General features: G+C 38.9%; 1 protein-coding gene across 1 annotated transcript in view; it reads right to left on the minus strand.

Annotated features, from left to right (window-relative positions):
• Nucleotides 1-16,325, minus strand: part of LOC125251976 (protein NLRC5-like) — a 206,758-nt gene that overhangs the window by 43,241 nt on the left and 147,192 nt on the right. The window contains exon 20 of the mRNA XM_048165030.1: nt 1,163-1,363. Within this exon, the coding sequence (XP_048020987.1) occupies nt 1,163-1,363 (201 nt within the window). The remainder of the gene's footprint in view (nt 1-1,162; nt 1,364-16,325) is intronic.

The following is a 16,325-nucleotide window of genomic DNA, read 5'->3' on the forward strand; positions in this document are numbered from 1 at the left end:
ATCAAAATTCAACATTCACAAATGTATTGTCCCCGGAGCACATATTTATGATGGATGAATGTGGATGGAGACAGTTTCTTCAGCTCATACTCATTGATCCCGTTCACTGCCATTATAAAGCTCGGATGCGTCAGGATATTTATTAATATTTCTTTTATTATGAATGGCTTGAGGGTGAGTAAAGCTTGGGCTAATTTTCATGTGAAAAGTGAACTAATCCTAATACCATTTCTGAATCTTTCTTCAGATGGAGATGCAGCGCTACAAATGATGTGACTTGTGCCCTGTTGTCTTAGTTCACTTTCTAATTAAATTTTCCTGATAACTTACTCACCCCCATGTCATCCAAGATGTACATGTCTTTCTTTCTTCAGTCGAAAAGAAATTAAGGTTTTTGATGAAATCATTCCAGGATTTGTCTCCATATAGTGGACTTCAATGGAGCCCAAACGGTTGAAGGTCAAAATTACAGTTTACAGCAATCCCAGACAAGAAGTAAGGGTTTTATCTAGAGAAACCATCACTCATTTTCTATTTTTTTGTTTTTGTTTTTAATTTATACGTTTTAACCATAAATGCTCATCTTGAACTAGCTCTCTTCTTCTTCTCCATTTGAATTCCAGCAGTGTAGACACTGCTAAGGGTATTACTGCCCTCCACAGGTCAAAGTTTGAACTAAATTGTCAATACAATATTCTAGTGCAAGTATATAACAATTATTTCAAACTATGACCTGTGGAGGGCAGTAATACACTTAGCATTTGTCTACACTGCTGGAATTCAAAAAGAGAAGAAGAAAAAGAGCTAGTTCAAGAGCATTTATTTTTAAAACTTATAGAATTTATTTATTTTTAAGAAAATGAGTGATAGTTTCTCTAGATAAGACCCTTATTCCTCGTCTGGGATCATGTAGAATGCTTTTAAGCTGCAGTGAAACTGTAATTTTGACCTTCAACCGTTTGGGCTCCATTGAAGTCCACTATATGGAGAAAAATCCTGGAATGTTTTCATCAAAATCCTTAATTTCTTTTTGACTGAAGAAAGAAAGACATTAACATCTTGGATGACATGGGGGTGAGTAAATTATCAGGAAATTTTAATTTGAAAGTGAACTAATCCTTTAAAATAAATGAAATGGTAAATAAAGTATAATGATACTAACTGCATGCAAACTGGTGGTGATGATAATGATAGTTTCTCCAGCTTGAATTGTGGGTTCATCAGTAGATCACTGAGGTTTTTCACTCCAGAGTCTCCTAGTTTATTCCAGCTCAGGTTCAGCTCTCTCAGGTGTGATGGGTTTGATTTCAGAGCTGAAGTCAGGATGACACACTGTTTCTCTGTAAAACTGCAGTCACTCAGACTGAAGACAGAAAGAGAAAAGACAATGACTCAGATTTATGATGATCAACTAACATGTTTAGCTTCATCCAGCAGACTTTTGCTGACAAATAAACAGGGATATCCAGGTGCAGGTAACATGGATAAAGACACATTGTTCATTTAAATATACTACCGACATTGTAACAATACAAAGGTTGAAATTGTGAATCTATTCATGTATTCATGCGACCCGATAGTATATGAGGGGTGCCTAGATAACATGTCATCCACTTATCGTCTGAAGGGACTGTAAGCAGGCGGGCCCCGATGCATGGCAAAGAGACGGAGCATCTTGTTCCCTGTTCTCAGGGAACCATGGTTACATGCGTAACCTGACATGTTCCATATCGAAAGGGAACACAATGCTGCATAAAGACGCTAGGGGAACGATATACTCATGCCGCCATGCTGAGGGGAGTGCATGCCAACGCAGTGGCAGTGACAACTGTCAGAATCCGGCAAATTCAAATGAAACACCAGACCCACTCACCCTACGGGTCACATCTGGGCTGTCAATGACAGCGCTCCCAGCCATCAAAGCCTCATCTATAGGCCTAAAATCACTTTCTGAGCCGAGTCTGACCAAAACTTTAGATATAACAAGACGGTTCATTCATAATATTATAAAAAAAAAATAGGAGAAATAAAGTGCTCTCGCATGAGACTGCACATGCACGTTAGCTGGAGCAACCTGAAACATAAGCTTTTAAACGCATTTTAAGCGTCATAGAAAACATTCATGTGATAGTTTATCTCAGATTTTGTTGATGATTTGAAATAGGCCTATGCTATTTAAATGTGAGTGAGCAAGGCTTCTAGCAGTTTCTAAGATTTTAAGTTTGTTTGCATTACTGTTGCACAAAACAGGAATAGGAAAACTCGATGATCACCGTTCGCTTGCATTAACTCTGCCCGCTTTGCTTCTGATGGCTGGGGTCACTCCTGTATTTTCACCTTATTTCCCAGCTCATACTTTGCAAGATTCAAAACACACGCATAGCACTGACTGACTTTCAACACGGCCGGGTGATCTCCGAATCAGATCGGCTCGGGTATACACACAATGTTAAACAGACCCGGGAACCGAAGTAATAGATTGGGACCCGACCCGGACCCGTCTGACCATTTAAAATATAGACCCAAACCCGTACGGGTCCCGGGTCGGGTCCCGGGTCCTAGGGTCTCGGGTCCTCTTTGTAGACCTCTACTAGGGATGCATCAAAGGCAGAAATGCATAGCAGACTGCCCAAATATTCCTAGCACTAGGCCTAGGCCAGCTACCAAGGCGGCCCTAATGAGGGCCAGCCCAAAGCATAGAACTACCTGGCGCTCTAGATCTACCAGCCTCACAGAATAACTCTCACCAATGAGAGGAGGCACAATCACTAGCTGAAAAACTCTATTGAAACCTTAGCTATCCTAGATAAAGTAGGATTGATGCTAACCAGGTAACAATGTCAGGTGGTCCTGAGGGCTAACACTGGACATTTAATCTATCTGAAGTCAAGCGCTTATCTCAGAATACAAAAAATCAGTTTGTAAAAAGGAAACAAACTACTCTAATCTGAGGTGGCTACCAAGGTGGCAGCAAAGGGCCAGCCTGTAACAGAGCAGCGACTTCAGATCTACCCAAAAAATTAATTTGGAGGAAACCAGCTTATTCCCCAAAGAGAACATAAAGATTATTTTCATTTATTTGCAACCAGCAAAGACTCTTAAAACATAGATGCAACCATGTCTAGATATTATATACATGGGGTTGAAGAACGGAGCCTTCTGGTCCCATCCTGGTTGAGGACTCAGACCTAAGCGGCATAATCGAACTCAGCAGTTCAGCCTGGTGCGTCTGCCACACAACACTCATGTGCAGAGCAGCAACAGCCTTACCTACTGCTGCATATGCCCCGCCATCTAAGTGAGATGTCATTTTAAGGGGCTTAGATGGCAGAGTCTGAGTTTAAAAATGTCAGTGTCCACTCCCTTAATTATTTTTGCAAGAAAAGTGCTGAATAATAACATTTATTATTATTATTATTATAATCAGCCGGAAGCATTGACATACCCATATTCCTTCCACAAACGATACACAGGGAACAGTGGTCTAAAAGAAACACTTTAATATTTAAAGAGTAACCAGACCTAAAACAGTTCGACCTGCGGCCACAGGGTGGTGACCTAACACCATGAAAAACATGAAGGTCTTTCACCCTTATCACAATTATTAAGCCTAAAAAGAAATTTTTTAGAAATTTTTTTTTGTTTTTTTTTAGGAATTGAGTTCTCCCATACCGCCTCAACCTCAATATGTGGGCCAGAAAGGAATGGGAAGCTCACGTGAGCTGTAGGATTATGGCCAGAGAGAAACCAATCGTCATTCTTTGTGAATGCGCGCGGTCTCTCTCCTAACGCGCTGCCATGGCAACTGTAGTCTGCCATGATATTGCTGAGATTGGATATGTGTTTCAGACACCAGGTCACATGGAGGCATTCCCCTAGCGTCTTTACGCAGCGTTGAGTTCCCTTTCGAAAAGGAAACACTGTTTGGAAGTTAGTCGGTCCAAGTCCAACAACAAACGTCTAACCAATCAGCATCAGGGGGCATATGACGGCCGAGGAGAGAGAATGAGCAAGGAGTATGAGGTCTCTACAGAACAAAAGTGGGCATTTCTGTATTTGTGGGTGTTTATACAGTGGGTACGGATAGTATTCAGACCCCCCTCACATTTTTCACTCTTTGTTATATTGCAGCCATTTGCTAAAATCATTTAAGTTAATTTCTTTCCTCATTAATGTACACACAGCACCCCATATTGACAGAAAAACACAGAATTGTTGACATTTTTGCAGATTTATTAAAAAAGAAAAACTGAAATATCACATGGTCCTAAGTATTCAGACCCTTTGCTCAGTATTTAGTAGAAGCACCTTTTTGATCTAATACAGCCATGAGACTTTTTGGGAAAGATGCAACAAGTTTCTCACACCTGGATTTGGGGATCCTCTGCCATTCCTCCTTGCAGATCCTCTCCAGTTCTGTCAGGTTGGATGGCAAACATTGGTGGACAGCCATTTTTAGGCCTCTCCAGAGATGCTCAATTGGGTTTAAGTTTCCCTCTATTGCAACCAGTCGTTCCGTCCCTGCAGCTGAAAAACACCCCCACAGCATGATGCTGCCACCACCATGCTTCACTGTTGGGACTGTATTGGACAGGTGATGAGCAGTGCCTGGTTTTCTCCACACATACCGCTTTGAATTAAGGCCAAAAAGTTCTATCTTGGTCTCATCAGACCGGAGAATCTTATTTCTCACCATCTTGGAGTCCTTCAGGTGTTTTTCATGTGTCTTGCACTGAGGAGAGGCTTCCGTCAGGCCACTCTGCCATAAACTTTCTCCCATCTCCCGACTGCATCTCTGGAGCTCAGCCACAGAGATCTTTGAGTTCTTCTTTACCACTCTCACCAAGGCTCTTCTCCCCCGATAGCTCAGTTTGGCCAGACGGCCAGCTCTAGGAAGTGTTCTGGTCATCCCAAACGTCTTCCATTTAACGATTATTTTTTTGTAACCTTGGCCAGATCTGTGCCTTGCCACAATTCTGTCTCTGAGCTCTTCAGGCAGTTCCTTTGACCTCATGATTCTCATTTACTGACATGCACTGTGAGCTGTAAGGTCTTATATGGACAGGTGTGTGGCTTTCCTAATCAAGTCCAATCAGTATAATCAAACACAACTGGACTCAAATGAAGGTGTAGAACCATCTCAAGGATGATCAGAAGAAATGGACAGAACCTGAGTTAAATATATGAGTGTCACAGCAAAGGGTCTGTAAACTTAGGACCATGTGATATTTCAGTTTTTCTTTTTTAATAAATCTGCAAAAATTTCAACAATTCTGTGTTTTTCTGTCAATATGGGGTGTTGTGTGTACATTAATGAGGAAAAAAAAAAACTTAAATGATTTTAGCAAATGGCTGGAATATAACAAACAGTGAACAATTTAAGGGGGTCTGAATACTTTCCGTACCCACTGTATATCATCCAATAAAAATGATCCCCTTCACCCGACCCCTCCCCTAAACCCTACCCACACTCTGACATGGGCAAATCAGGTAACGCTGTCAAAAACGCCCCTCTGTTTATGGCCTCGCCCATCAATCATTAATGTCCTGCAGAGACCTGAGGGCTGTTTCATAAAAGACACTAAGAAAAGTGAGAATGAAACTCCAAAACCTGACTTGAATTAACCTAACAAATGAGTTGGGGCTAAAGCGGTTTCATAAAAGGAAATTGAAGTTCACGCAGTCCCGCTAATTTGATCCAGGTTTACCAAGTCAAGATAATTGTGCGTACATGCTTTTCTTAAGCAGCCCTAGGTCGATCATGGATCAAATCGATCCACCACAGGAAACAGCATACATTTTGTGCTATTTTATGAGTTTGAGATATGGTGTTTTCCTCAGTGCATAACGTATTTTTCACAAGTTTATTCTCCATCTGTAAATGTTAGAAAGTAATGCAAATATTTCCATTTTGCTGCTAAACGTCACAGTGAATGAGCGCTGCTGCGCACATGCGTGCTAAACAGATGGGACACAATAGAAGCGCAATAATTCAGACTAAAGTATACATTTTGTGTGTGTATATATGATAGTGGTTAATAAAGTCAAATAATTGTATGTGAGAGAGTCAGCTGTAATATCATTGCGTTCCTATTGGTCAGTGTTCGAGAAGCTCAGCTTAGCCTGACAGTTAGCCTGGCCCGGACCAGGTTAGTTTCCCAGCATAAGTTGCCAGAGTAACTGAGTTTGAACTAATTTAAAGGTGCTAAAGAACCTGCGTGAAGTTGGCCCCCCACCCAACGCAAAACGTCTGCAAAATAGTCTCAATCGTTTGTGCTCCGTTTGTGCTGGTTTGTGCCGTAAAAATTTTCGTTTGTGCTGCTTTGGTTTTTTAGATATTAAAAGAATATTTATAGGTCATTCTCAGGTCACTCAGCCCCCCACATGTTCCAAATTCATCGAAAATAGTCTCAAACGTTTGTGCTTCGTTTGTGCTGGTCTGTGCCGGTAAAAGTTTCGTTTGTGCTGCTTTCGATTTTAAAATATTAGACTTTGAATTATAGGCGATGACGTCACTCAGCCCCCCACATGCTCCAAATTCATCGAAAATAGTCTCAAACGTTTGTGCTTCGTTTGTGCTGGTTTGTGCCGGTAAAAGTTTCGTTTGTGCTGCTTTCGATTTTAAAATATTAGACTTTGAATTATAGGCGATGACGTCACTCAGCCCCCCCACATGCTCCAAATTCATCGAAAATAGTCTCAAACGTTTGTGCTCCGTTTGTGCTGGTTTGTGCCGGTAAAAGTTTCGTTTGTGCTGCTTTCGATTTTAAAATATTAGATTTTGAATTAGGCAATGACGTCACTCAGCCCCCCACATGCTCCAAATTCGCCCAAAATAGTCTAAATCGTTTGTGCTTCGTTTGTGCTGGTTTGTGCTGGTGAAATTTCCGTTTGTGCTGCTTCGGTTTTTAAAATATTAAAAGAATATTTATAGGTCATTCTCAGGTCACTCAGCCCCCCACATGTTCCAAATTCATCGAAAATAGTCTCAAACGTTTGTGCTTCGTTTGTGCTGGTTTGTGCCGGTAAAAGTTTCGTTTGTGCTGCTTTCGATTTTAAAATATTAGACTTTGAATTATAGGCGATTAAACTTTGAATTATAGTCACTCAGCCCCCCCACATGCTCCAAATTCACCCAAAATAGTCTCTTTTGTTTGTGCTCCGTTTGTGCTGGTTTGTGCCGGTGAAATTTCCGTTTGTGCTGGTTTGTGCCGGTGAAATTTCCGTTTCGGTTTTTAAAATATTAAAAGAATTGGGTATTCATTCTCAGGTCCCTCAGCCCCCCACATGCTCCAAATTTGCCCAAAATAGTCTCAAACGTTTGTGCTTCATTTGTGCTGGTAAAAGTTTCGTTTGTGCTGCTTCGTTTTTTTAGATAGGGCCTATGTCTATTAAAATAATATTTATAAAATCTCAGGTCAATCAGCCCCCCACATGCTCCAAATTCACCACAAACAGTCGCAATCGTTTGTGCCGATAAAAGTTTCATTTGTGCTGCCTCGCTTTATAAATATTAGACATTGATTGCATTGAAATGAATGACACTGAACTGTAAATGCAAATCGCATAAGAGCATATTATAGTGACTATTAGGCTATATACCAAAGCATAGACATTTAACAGAAATAGTAGGCGCAATGTGATTTCAAATTAAGTCTGTTTGCTTTCCTCCTTTTCAGTGACAAGCGCGTGTCAGAAACGGAAAGTTGTTGCATCAAAAAAGCTGCATCAGTCCGTGTAATTCCTTCAATTAATTAGCCTACGTCAAGAAAATACGACTTATTTAATTGTCTAACTAAACCAAATCGAAAAAACAAATATATGCATTCGTTTAATTTGATTTTACTTGAAAATAAACAAAGACAAAAAAGAATTAAGCCTATATAAGATTAATAAATGAGCTTTAAGAGTTTTTTTTTTTTTTTTTTTTTTTTTGTATTTTTGGTTTATGGGTTTAACTTAAATTAGTTTATGCTTTAAAATTCGTTTCAGATGTGTGGGTGGCCCCTAAAATACTCATTTTGGCTTTATGTGGTCTAAAACAACACTGAGGAAATTTTAATCTATTTGTATTTATTTTATTCTTAAAAGGCCTAAGTAAAACCTAATGGTGCAACATGTTTTACTCGTTATTACAAGCAGTTTTTTTGTTTTGTTTTTTATTCTTATAAATAATAACATAATTTGTGTTTCATTGGAAAAACCGAAAATATCAGAAAACAATGGATAGGATTGCGCAGGCGCCTCCGCGGACAAGATGCTCTCTGATGAGTGATTGATTCCTAGATGTGTATGTGTTTTATGTTTTGTATGCTTTATATTAATTGTGCCTTGTATTTTCTCCATTTTAATGTACAGCACGTTGGACAACTTCGGTTGTATTGAAATGTGCTTTATAAATAATAAATACAAATAAGTACAACGTTGTTGAAAGGTTTATATAATATTGTGTTTCCTGAAGGATAATTGATCATGATTACATAATTAATTGATGATAATTCTATTATTTTTATTTTTATTATTTTTTTTTTTTCATTTTGGTTTTGTAAAGAAATAATGAAATAACAATATTGGATGTTTAATTGGGGTCCGGGTCCGTCATCCGTGCACCTGGTAGGCTGATTTGATTTTTTTACTTAAAAAGAAATAAAGAGGAATAAGAAAGAGTTTGATTTTTGTTTTGTGTAAAAAAAAAAAACTGAAAACTGAAAAATAAAGCTAGATTTTTCGTAATTTTATTCATGGGTAAAAAATATGATTATTCTTTAATATTTGTTTCGCATGAGTGACGCCCTGAAACGCCATTCAACTTATGTCTTGCATGTCCCATCATGCAAGTTCATCTTATGTAGGCTACTGCTCTGCATATTAGTTTTTTTTTCCATATATTTCTTGCCAATGTAGCCTACATCTATAGTGCAGAGCACAACAATAGCCTACTTCTCTTGTCCGCGGAGGCGCCTGCGCAATCCCTTCCATTGTTTTCTGATATTTTAGGCTTTTCCAATGAAACACAAATTATGTTATTATTTATAAGAATAAAAACAAAACAAAAAAAACTGCTTGTAATAACGAGTAAAACATGTTGCATCATTAGGTTTTACTTAGGCCTTTTAAGAATAAAATAAATAGGCCTACAAATAAATAAAAATTCCCTCAATGTTGTTTTAGACCACATAAAGCCAAAATGAGTATTTTAGGGGCCACATTTGAAACGAATTTTAAAGCATACACTAATTTGTTTAACTCATAAACCAAAAATACAAAAAAAAAAAAAGTCTTATATAGGCTTAATTCTTTTTTGTCTTTGTTTATTTTCAAGTAAAATCAAATTAAACGAATGCCTATATTTGTTTTTTCGATTTGGTTTAGTTAGACAATTAAATAAGTCGTATTTTCTTGACGTAGGCTAATTAATTGAAGGAATTACACGGACTGATGCAGCTTTTTTGATGCAACAACTTTCCGTTTCTGACACGCGCTTGTCACTGAAAAGGAAGAAAGCAAACAGAATTAATTTGAAATCACATTGCGCCTACTATTTCTGTTAAATGTATATGCTTTGGTATATAGCCTAATAGTCACTATAATATGCTCTTATGCGATTTGCATTTACAGCCGTTCAGTGTCATTCATTTCAATGCAATCAATGTCTAATATTTATAAAGCGAGGCAGCACAAATGAAACTTTTATCGGCACAAACGATTGCGACTGTTTGTGGTGAATTTGGAGCATGTGGGGGGCTGATTGACCTGAGATTTTATAAACATTATTTTAATAGACATAGGCCCTATCTAAAAAAACGAAGCAGCACAAACGAAACTTTTACCAGCACAAATGAAGCACAAACGTTTGAGACTATTTTGGGTGAATTTGGAGCATGTGGGGGGGCTGAGTGACTATAATTCAAAGTTTAATCGCCTAAAATTCAAAGTTTAATATGTTAAAATCGAAAGCAGCACAAACGAAACTTTTACTGGCACAAACCAGCACAAACGAAGCACAAACGATTGAGACTATTTTGGGTGAATTTGGAGCATGCGGGGGCTGAGTGACGTCATCGCCTATAATTCAAAGTCTAATATTTTAAAATCGAAAGCAGCACAAACGAAACTTTTACCGGCACAAACCAGCACAAACGGAGCACAAACGTTTGAGACTATTTTCGATGAATTTGGAACATGTGGGGGGGCTGAGTGACGTCATCGCCTATAATTCAAAGTCTAATATTTTAAAATCGAAAGCAGCACAAACGAAACTTTTACCGGCACAAACCAGCACAAACGTTTGAGACTATTTTCGATGAATTTGGAACATGTGGGGGGCTGAGTGACCTGAGAATGACCTATAAATATTCTTTTAATATTTTAAAAACCGAAGCAGCACAAACGAAACTTTTACTGGCACAAACCAGCACAAACGAAGCACAAACGATTGAGACTATTTTGGGTGAATTTGGAGCATGCGGGGGCTGAGTGACGTCATCGCCTATAATTCAAAGTCTAATATTTTAAAATCGAAAGCAGCACAAACGAAACTTTTACCGGCACAAACTAGCACAAACGGAGCACAAACGTTTGAGACTATTTTCGATGAATTTGGAACATGTGGGGGGCTGAGTGACGTCATCGCCTATAATTCAAAGTCTAATATTTTAAAATCGAAAGCAGCACAAACGAAACTTTTACCGGCACAAACCAGCACAAACGAAGCACAAACGTTTGAGACTATTTTCGATGAATTTGGAACATGTGGGGGGCTGAGTGACCTGAGAATGACCTATAAATATTCTTTTAATATTTTAAAAACCGAAGCAGCACAAACGGAAATTTCACCAGCACAAACCAGCACAAACGGAGCACAAACAAACTAGACTATTTTGGGCGAATTTGGAGCAAGTGGGGGGCTGAGTGACGTCATCGCCTATAATTCAAAGTCTAATATTTTAAAATCGAAAGCAGCACAAACGAAACTTTTACCGGCACAAACCAGCACAAACGAAGCACAAACGTTTGAGACTATTTTCGATGAATTTGGAGCATGTGGGGGGGCTGAGTGACGTCATCGCCTATAATTCAAAGTCTAATATTTTAAAATCGAAAGCAGCACAAACGAAACTTTTACCGGCACAGACCAGCACAAACCAGCACAAACCAGCACAAACGTTTGAGACTATTTTCGATGAATTTGGAACATGTGGGGGGCTGAGTGACCTGAGAATGACCTATAAATATTCTTTTAATATCTAAAAAACCAAAGCAGCACAAACGAAAATTTTTACGGCACAAACCAGCACAAACGGAGCACAAACGATTGAGACTATTTTGCAGACGTTTTGCGTTGGGTGGGGGGCCAACTTCACGCAGGTTGCTAAAGAGGATGTTTTGTTTTATACATTTTTGCAATATTACTTGAAACTGTCTTTACTAACTGATAAAGGACTATTTATTAGGTGCACTGAAAGGAATATTATTAATATACATCATCTGTGCACGAGGTAGGCCCTTAAAAACATCAGCCAATCGTTTACGCGATGATTGGCCCTCTGGCTTGTCAATCACTTCCATGACGTTCCTTGTGAGAGACACGCGGCTGCGCGCTCCAGTAACTTTCCACACTCCACAGGCGCCGCATGCAATGTTTTTGTCAGGAGACAGGAGTAACAACTGCAGATTATGAGTAACCTGTGGTGAGTCCGACATAATGAATCCACTAAGTGTGTGCGCGGCTTTAAGTCGCGCACACACTTAACGATTGTAAGGCCGATTATGAATGTAAATTGATACTTATGACTGATCGCGCTCAAATGTGTCCAGTCAGAGCCAGTTGCGTTCAGTCTGCGATTACAGTCGGTGTTCAAATTCCATGTGAAAGTATATAAATCTGCTTCAGGAGCAGGAAACAATCGCTCTATGTTGAGCATAGTCTTAGAATGTTTTAGCTAGTCGTTAAATGTGTGCCCGGCTTAACACAGCGAATGCCGGTGGTAAACACTCGTGTTCCAATACTCGTGCACGAGTTTTGGGAGGCATTCCCTCGAAAATTTGCTGTGAAGGAGGGGGGTTGTTCTTACGCATGCGCTCATTTAAAAAACTCAGTCGACGAAAAGATCCTCTGTACCACCTTTAAGTTTGCTTTATGAAACAGAATTCGCTGACAATAAGTCTGACTAACTAAAATAAGACTGGCTTGTTTTATAATCTTGTTTTATTAAACAGCCCTCTGTACTTTTTAAACCTGATTGATTCTTTTGACCTAACACAATTAGTGAATGGTCCGGCTCATATGCAAGGCCACACATTAGACCTGGTATTAACACATACCGAAGATTTAGAACTAAATGACCAGGTTATCTCCAACCACAAACCTGTACTTTTTAATATTCCCATCTCATGCTGTTCTGTCAATCCTGTGAAATCTCTGTAATGCTTTCACAGATTTTCATCTACGACTAGTACAGAATTTGTTGCAATGTTTAATGAGGTGTGTAAAGTGTCTGGCTCTGTTCTTCAGGATATTGGTGTTGATGAGCACTTGTACTGGTTGCATTCAGCCTGTAAAGAGGTGTTAGACACAGAGGCTCCCCAAAAAAATAAACAACGCAAAGTTAGGTCTGATCCATGGTTAAACGATGAGATAAGAGGTCTTAGGCAAATTTGTAGACAGGCAGAAAGAAAATGGAAGAAAAATAAGTTGCAAATTAATTATGATATTTTTAAGGAAGCACTAAAAAAATTTCAGAGGTCTGAAAAACAGCTAAATCTAAGTACTTTGTCGAGCTAATAGAAAACAATGCTAATAATCCTAAGACATTGTTTAATATTATAAATACAGCAGTAAACCCTCCTATATTAAATGTAGATTCATCCCCATCAATATGCAAGAATTTTTTTTAATTCATTTAAAACAATGATTGAGAATCTTAGAAGGACGATTCAGCAAATGAGTTGTGACTTTTTAGGCTCTGTTACACAGACCGCTGGTTTTTAATCAATTTGAACTTATTACATTTCAGCAGTTATGGGAAATTGTAAGTGGGTTCAAACCTATTGGGTCAGTTGTTGATATGGTTCCTCCATGGTTTTTGAAAGAAAACTTTGAGGCTATTGTATTCTTCAGATTGTAAATAAAAGCTAAGATACAGGGTTTTTTCCTAACATTTCCTTTGTGCAACCTGTACTAAAAACCCCAACTTAGACCCAATTGACCTGACAAATTTTAGACCAGTTTCTCATCTATCTTTTCTGTCAAAAAGTTTAGAAAAAGTGGTGTTTAGTCAGCTACATGTTTTTTTAGAACAGAATAAGATTGGTGAACTTTTCCATTCCGGCTTCAGAAAGTATCACTCCATGGAGACAGCCCTTTTAAAAGTTTTTAATGATTTATTGGTGACTGTGAATGCTGGTGATTCAGCAGTGTTAGTTTTATTAGACCTAACTGCAGCCTTCAATACAACAGATCATCCGGTGCTGCTTTCACGGCTAAAAGAGTACGCAGGGTTGCAGGGTAAGAACCTAAATTGGTTTAAATCATATTGACTGACAGAAGCATGGCAGTACAATTTGGATCATATACATCGAGAGCGACATCACTTATATGTGGTGTGCCTCAAGGCTCCATCCTGGCCCCCACACTTTTTTTACTTTACATGCTCCCATTGGGGGATATTTTTAGAAAACACAATATAGAATTCTACTGCTATGCGGATGATATACAAATATATCTACCGTTAACTAATGGAAAAAGTCTATAACCTTTAATGTCCTGCCTCTCTGATTAGCAGCCAGCCTCTCAGCATGGCTGGCTTCTAATTTCTGGCTTCTTAACGAAAACAAGACGGAGGTTGTAGTGTTCGGCCCCAGAGGAGCTAAGGGCACAGCAGAGTTAAATTTTGGCCCACTGTCAATAAACGTTAAAGAATGTGTTAAAAACCTGGGCGTTTTTATTGATAGCTCTCTGAAGTTGAACACACAGATTAATCATGTTGTGGAGTTAAGCTTTTTTCATCTGACAAATCTGGCCAAGATGAAATCTTGTCCGACATTTAAGAGTCTCGAAATTGCAATTCATGCTCTCATTTCATCAAGACTGGATTACTGTAATTTGTTATATAAAGAAATTAAGTCAAGTCTCTATCTTACGGCCGCAAAAGGTTCAAAATGCTGCTGCGAGATTATTAAGGAATATTAAAATGCGTGAACACATCACTCCATCTCTGGTCTCCTTACATTGGCATCCTGTACAGTACAGGATTGATTTTAAGTTACTTTTACTAGTATATAAATCTCTGCATGGCCTTGCACTGTCTTATTTATCAGATTTGTTAATTGAGCATCAAACAGGAAGAACACTGAGATTGACAACTCAAAATTTACTTAAAATTCCAAGGACCAAGTTAAGCCGGAAAGGAGATTGTGCATTTACGGCAGTAGCGGCAAGACTCTGGAATAGCTTACCTATGTATGTCAGGGATGCTGACTCAGTACACATTTTTAAAATACAACAAAAGACACACTTGTTTGCCATGGCACATCCCTCTTGATATATTTTATTATTATTATTATTGTTAATGTGTGTATTATTGTTATTATTAATATTGCATTTATTTCTTTTTATACCGAGATGTTGTAAAGCACATTGGTCAACATGTGTTTTTTTTATTGCATTTTAACTATACACACATACATACACATTTCCATATAACATAGACAATGAGGACAACCCGTCCACCCCCCCCCCCCAAAAAAACAAAACAAAACAAAAAACAACAACAGAGCTTATTTTAAGAGCTTAGCCTTCTATTAACATCTTTCCAACTCCACCACGTTTTAAGAATGATCTGAAAGGTCCCCAAACTCCATCAAAAACTGTATATTTATTCCTTAAAATGTACACTCACCTAAAAGATTATTAGGAACACCATACTAATACTGTGTTTGACCCCCTTTCGCCTTCAGAACTGCCTTAATTCTATGTGGCATTGATTCAACAAGGTGCTGAAAGCATTCTTTAGAAATGTTGGCCCATATTGATAGGATAGCATCTTGCAGTTGATGGAGATTTGTGGGATGCATATCCAGGGCACGAAGCTCCCGTTCCACCACATCCCAAAGATGCTCTATTGGGTTGAGATCTGGTGAATGTGGGGGCCATTTTAGTACAGTGAACTCATTGTCATATTCAAGAAACCAATTTGAAATGATTCGAGCTTTGTGACATGGTGCATTATCCTGCTGGAAGTAGCCATCAGAGGATGGGTACATGGTGGTCATAAAGGGATGGACATGGTCAGAAACAATGCTCAGGTAGGCCGTGGCATTTAAACGATGCCCAATTGGCGCTAAGGGGCCTAAAGTGTGCCAAGAAAACATCCCCCACACCATTACACCACCACCACCAGCCTGCACAGTGGTAACAAGGCATGATGGATCCATGTTCTCATTCTGTTTACGCCAAATTCTGACTCTACCATCTGAATGTCTCAACAGAAATCGAGACTCATCAGACCAGGCAACATTTTTCCAGTCTTCAACTGTCCAATTTTGGTGAGCTCATGCAAATTGTAGCCTCTTTTTCCTATTTGTAGTGGAGATGAGTGGTACCCGGTGGGGTCTTCTGCTGTTGTCTTCCCATCCGCCTCAAGGTTGTGCGTGTTGTGGCTTCACAAATGCTTTGCTGCATACCTCGGTTGTAACGAGTGGTTATTTCAGTCAAAGTTGCTCTTCTATCAGCTTGAATCAGTCGGCCCGTTCTCCTCTGACCTCTAGCATCAACAAGGCATTTTCGCCCACAGGACTGCCGCATACTGGATGTTTTTCCCTTTTCACACCATTCTTTGTAAACCCTAGAAATGGTTGAGCGTGAAAATCTCAGTAACTGAGCAGATTGTGAAATACTCAGACCGGCCCGTCTGGCACCAACAACCATGCCACACTCAAAATTGCTTAAATCACCTTTCTTTCCCATTCTGACATTCAGTTTGGAGTTCAGGAGATTGTCTTGACCAGGACCACACCCCTAAATGCATTGAAGCAACTGCCATGTGATTGGTTGATTAGATAATTGCATTAATGAGAAATTGAACAGATGTTCCTAATAATCCTTTAGGTGAGTGTAAGTTATCTTTTCTATTGACATATTTGTTACCATTTCTTTTAGCCAACGTCCTATACTTGGAGCACAAATACTTTTCCAATTTATAGAAATAAGCCGTTTTGCTTGAAGAATACCTATATTTATAAATATATAATCTTTCTTTTTTAACTTGACCTCTTTAGGATATAAATGAAATAAAAAAGTACAGGTGACAGTGGGATGTTAACAT

The sequence above is a fragment of the Megalobrama amblycephala genome, linkage group LG17 (genome assembly GCF_018812025.1).
Source record: "Megalobrama amblycephala isolate DHTTF-2021 linkage group LG17, ASM1881202v1, whole genome shotgun sequence".
Lineage (NCBI taxonomy): Eukaryota > Metazoa > Chordata > Actinopteri > Cypriniformes > Xenocyprididae > Megalobrama > Megalobrama amblycephala.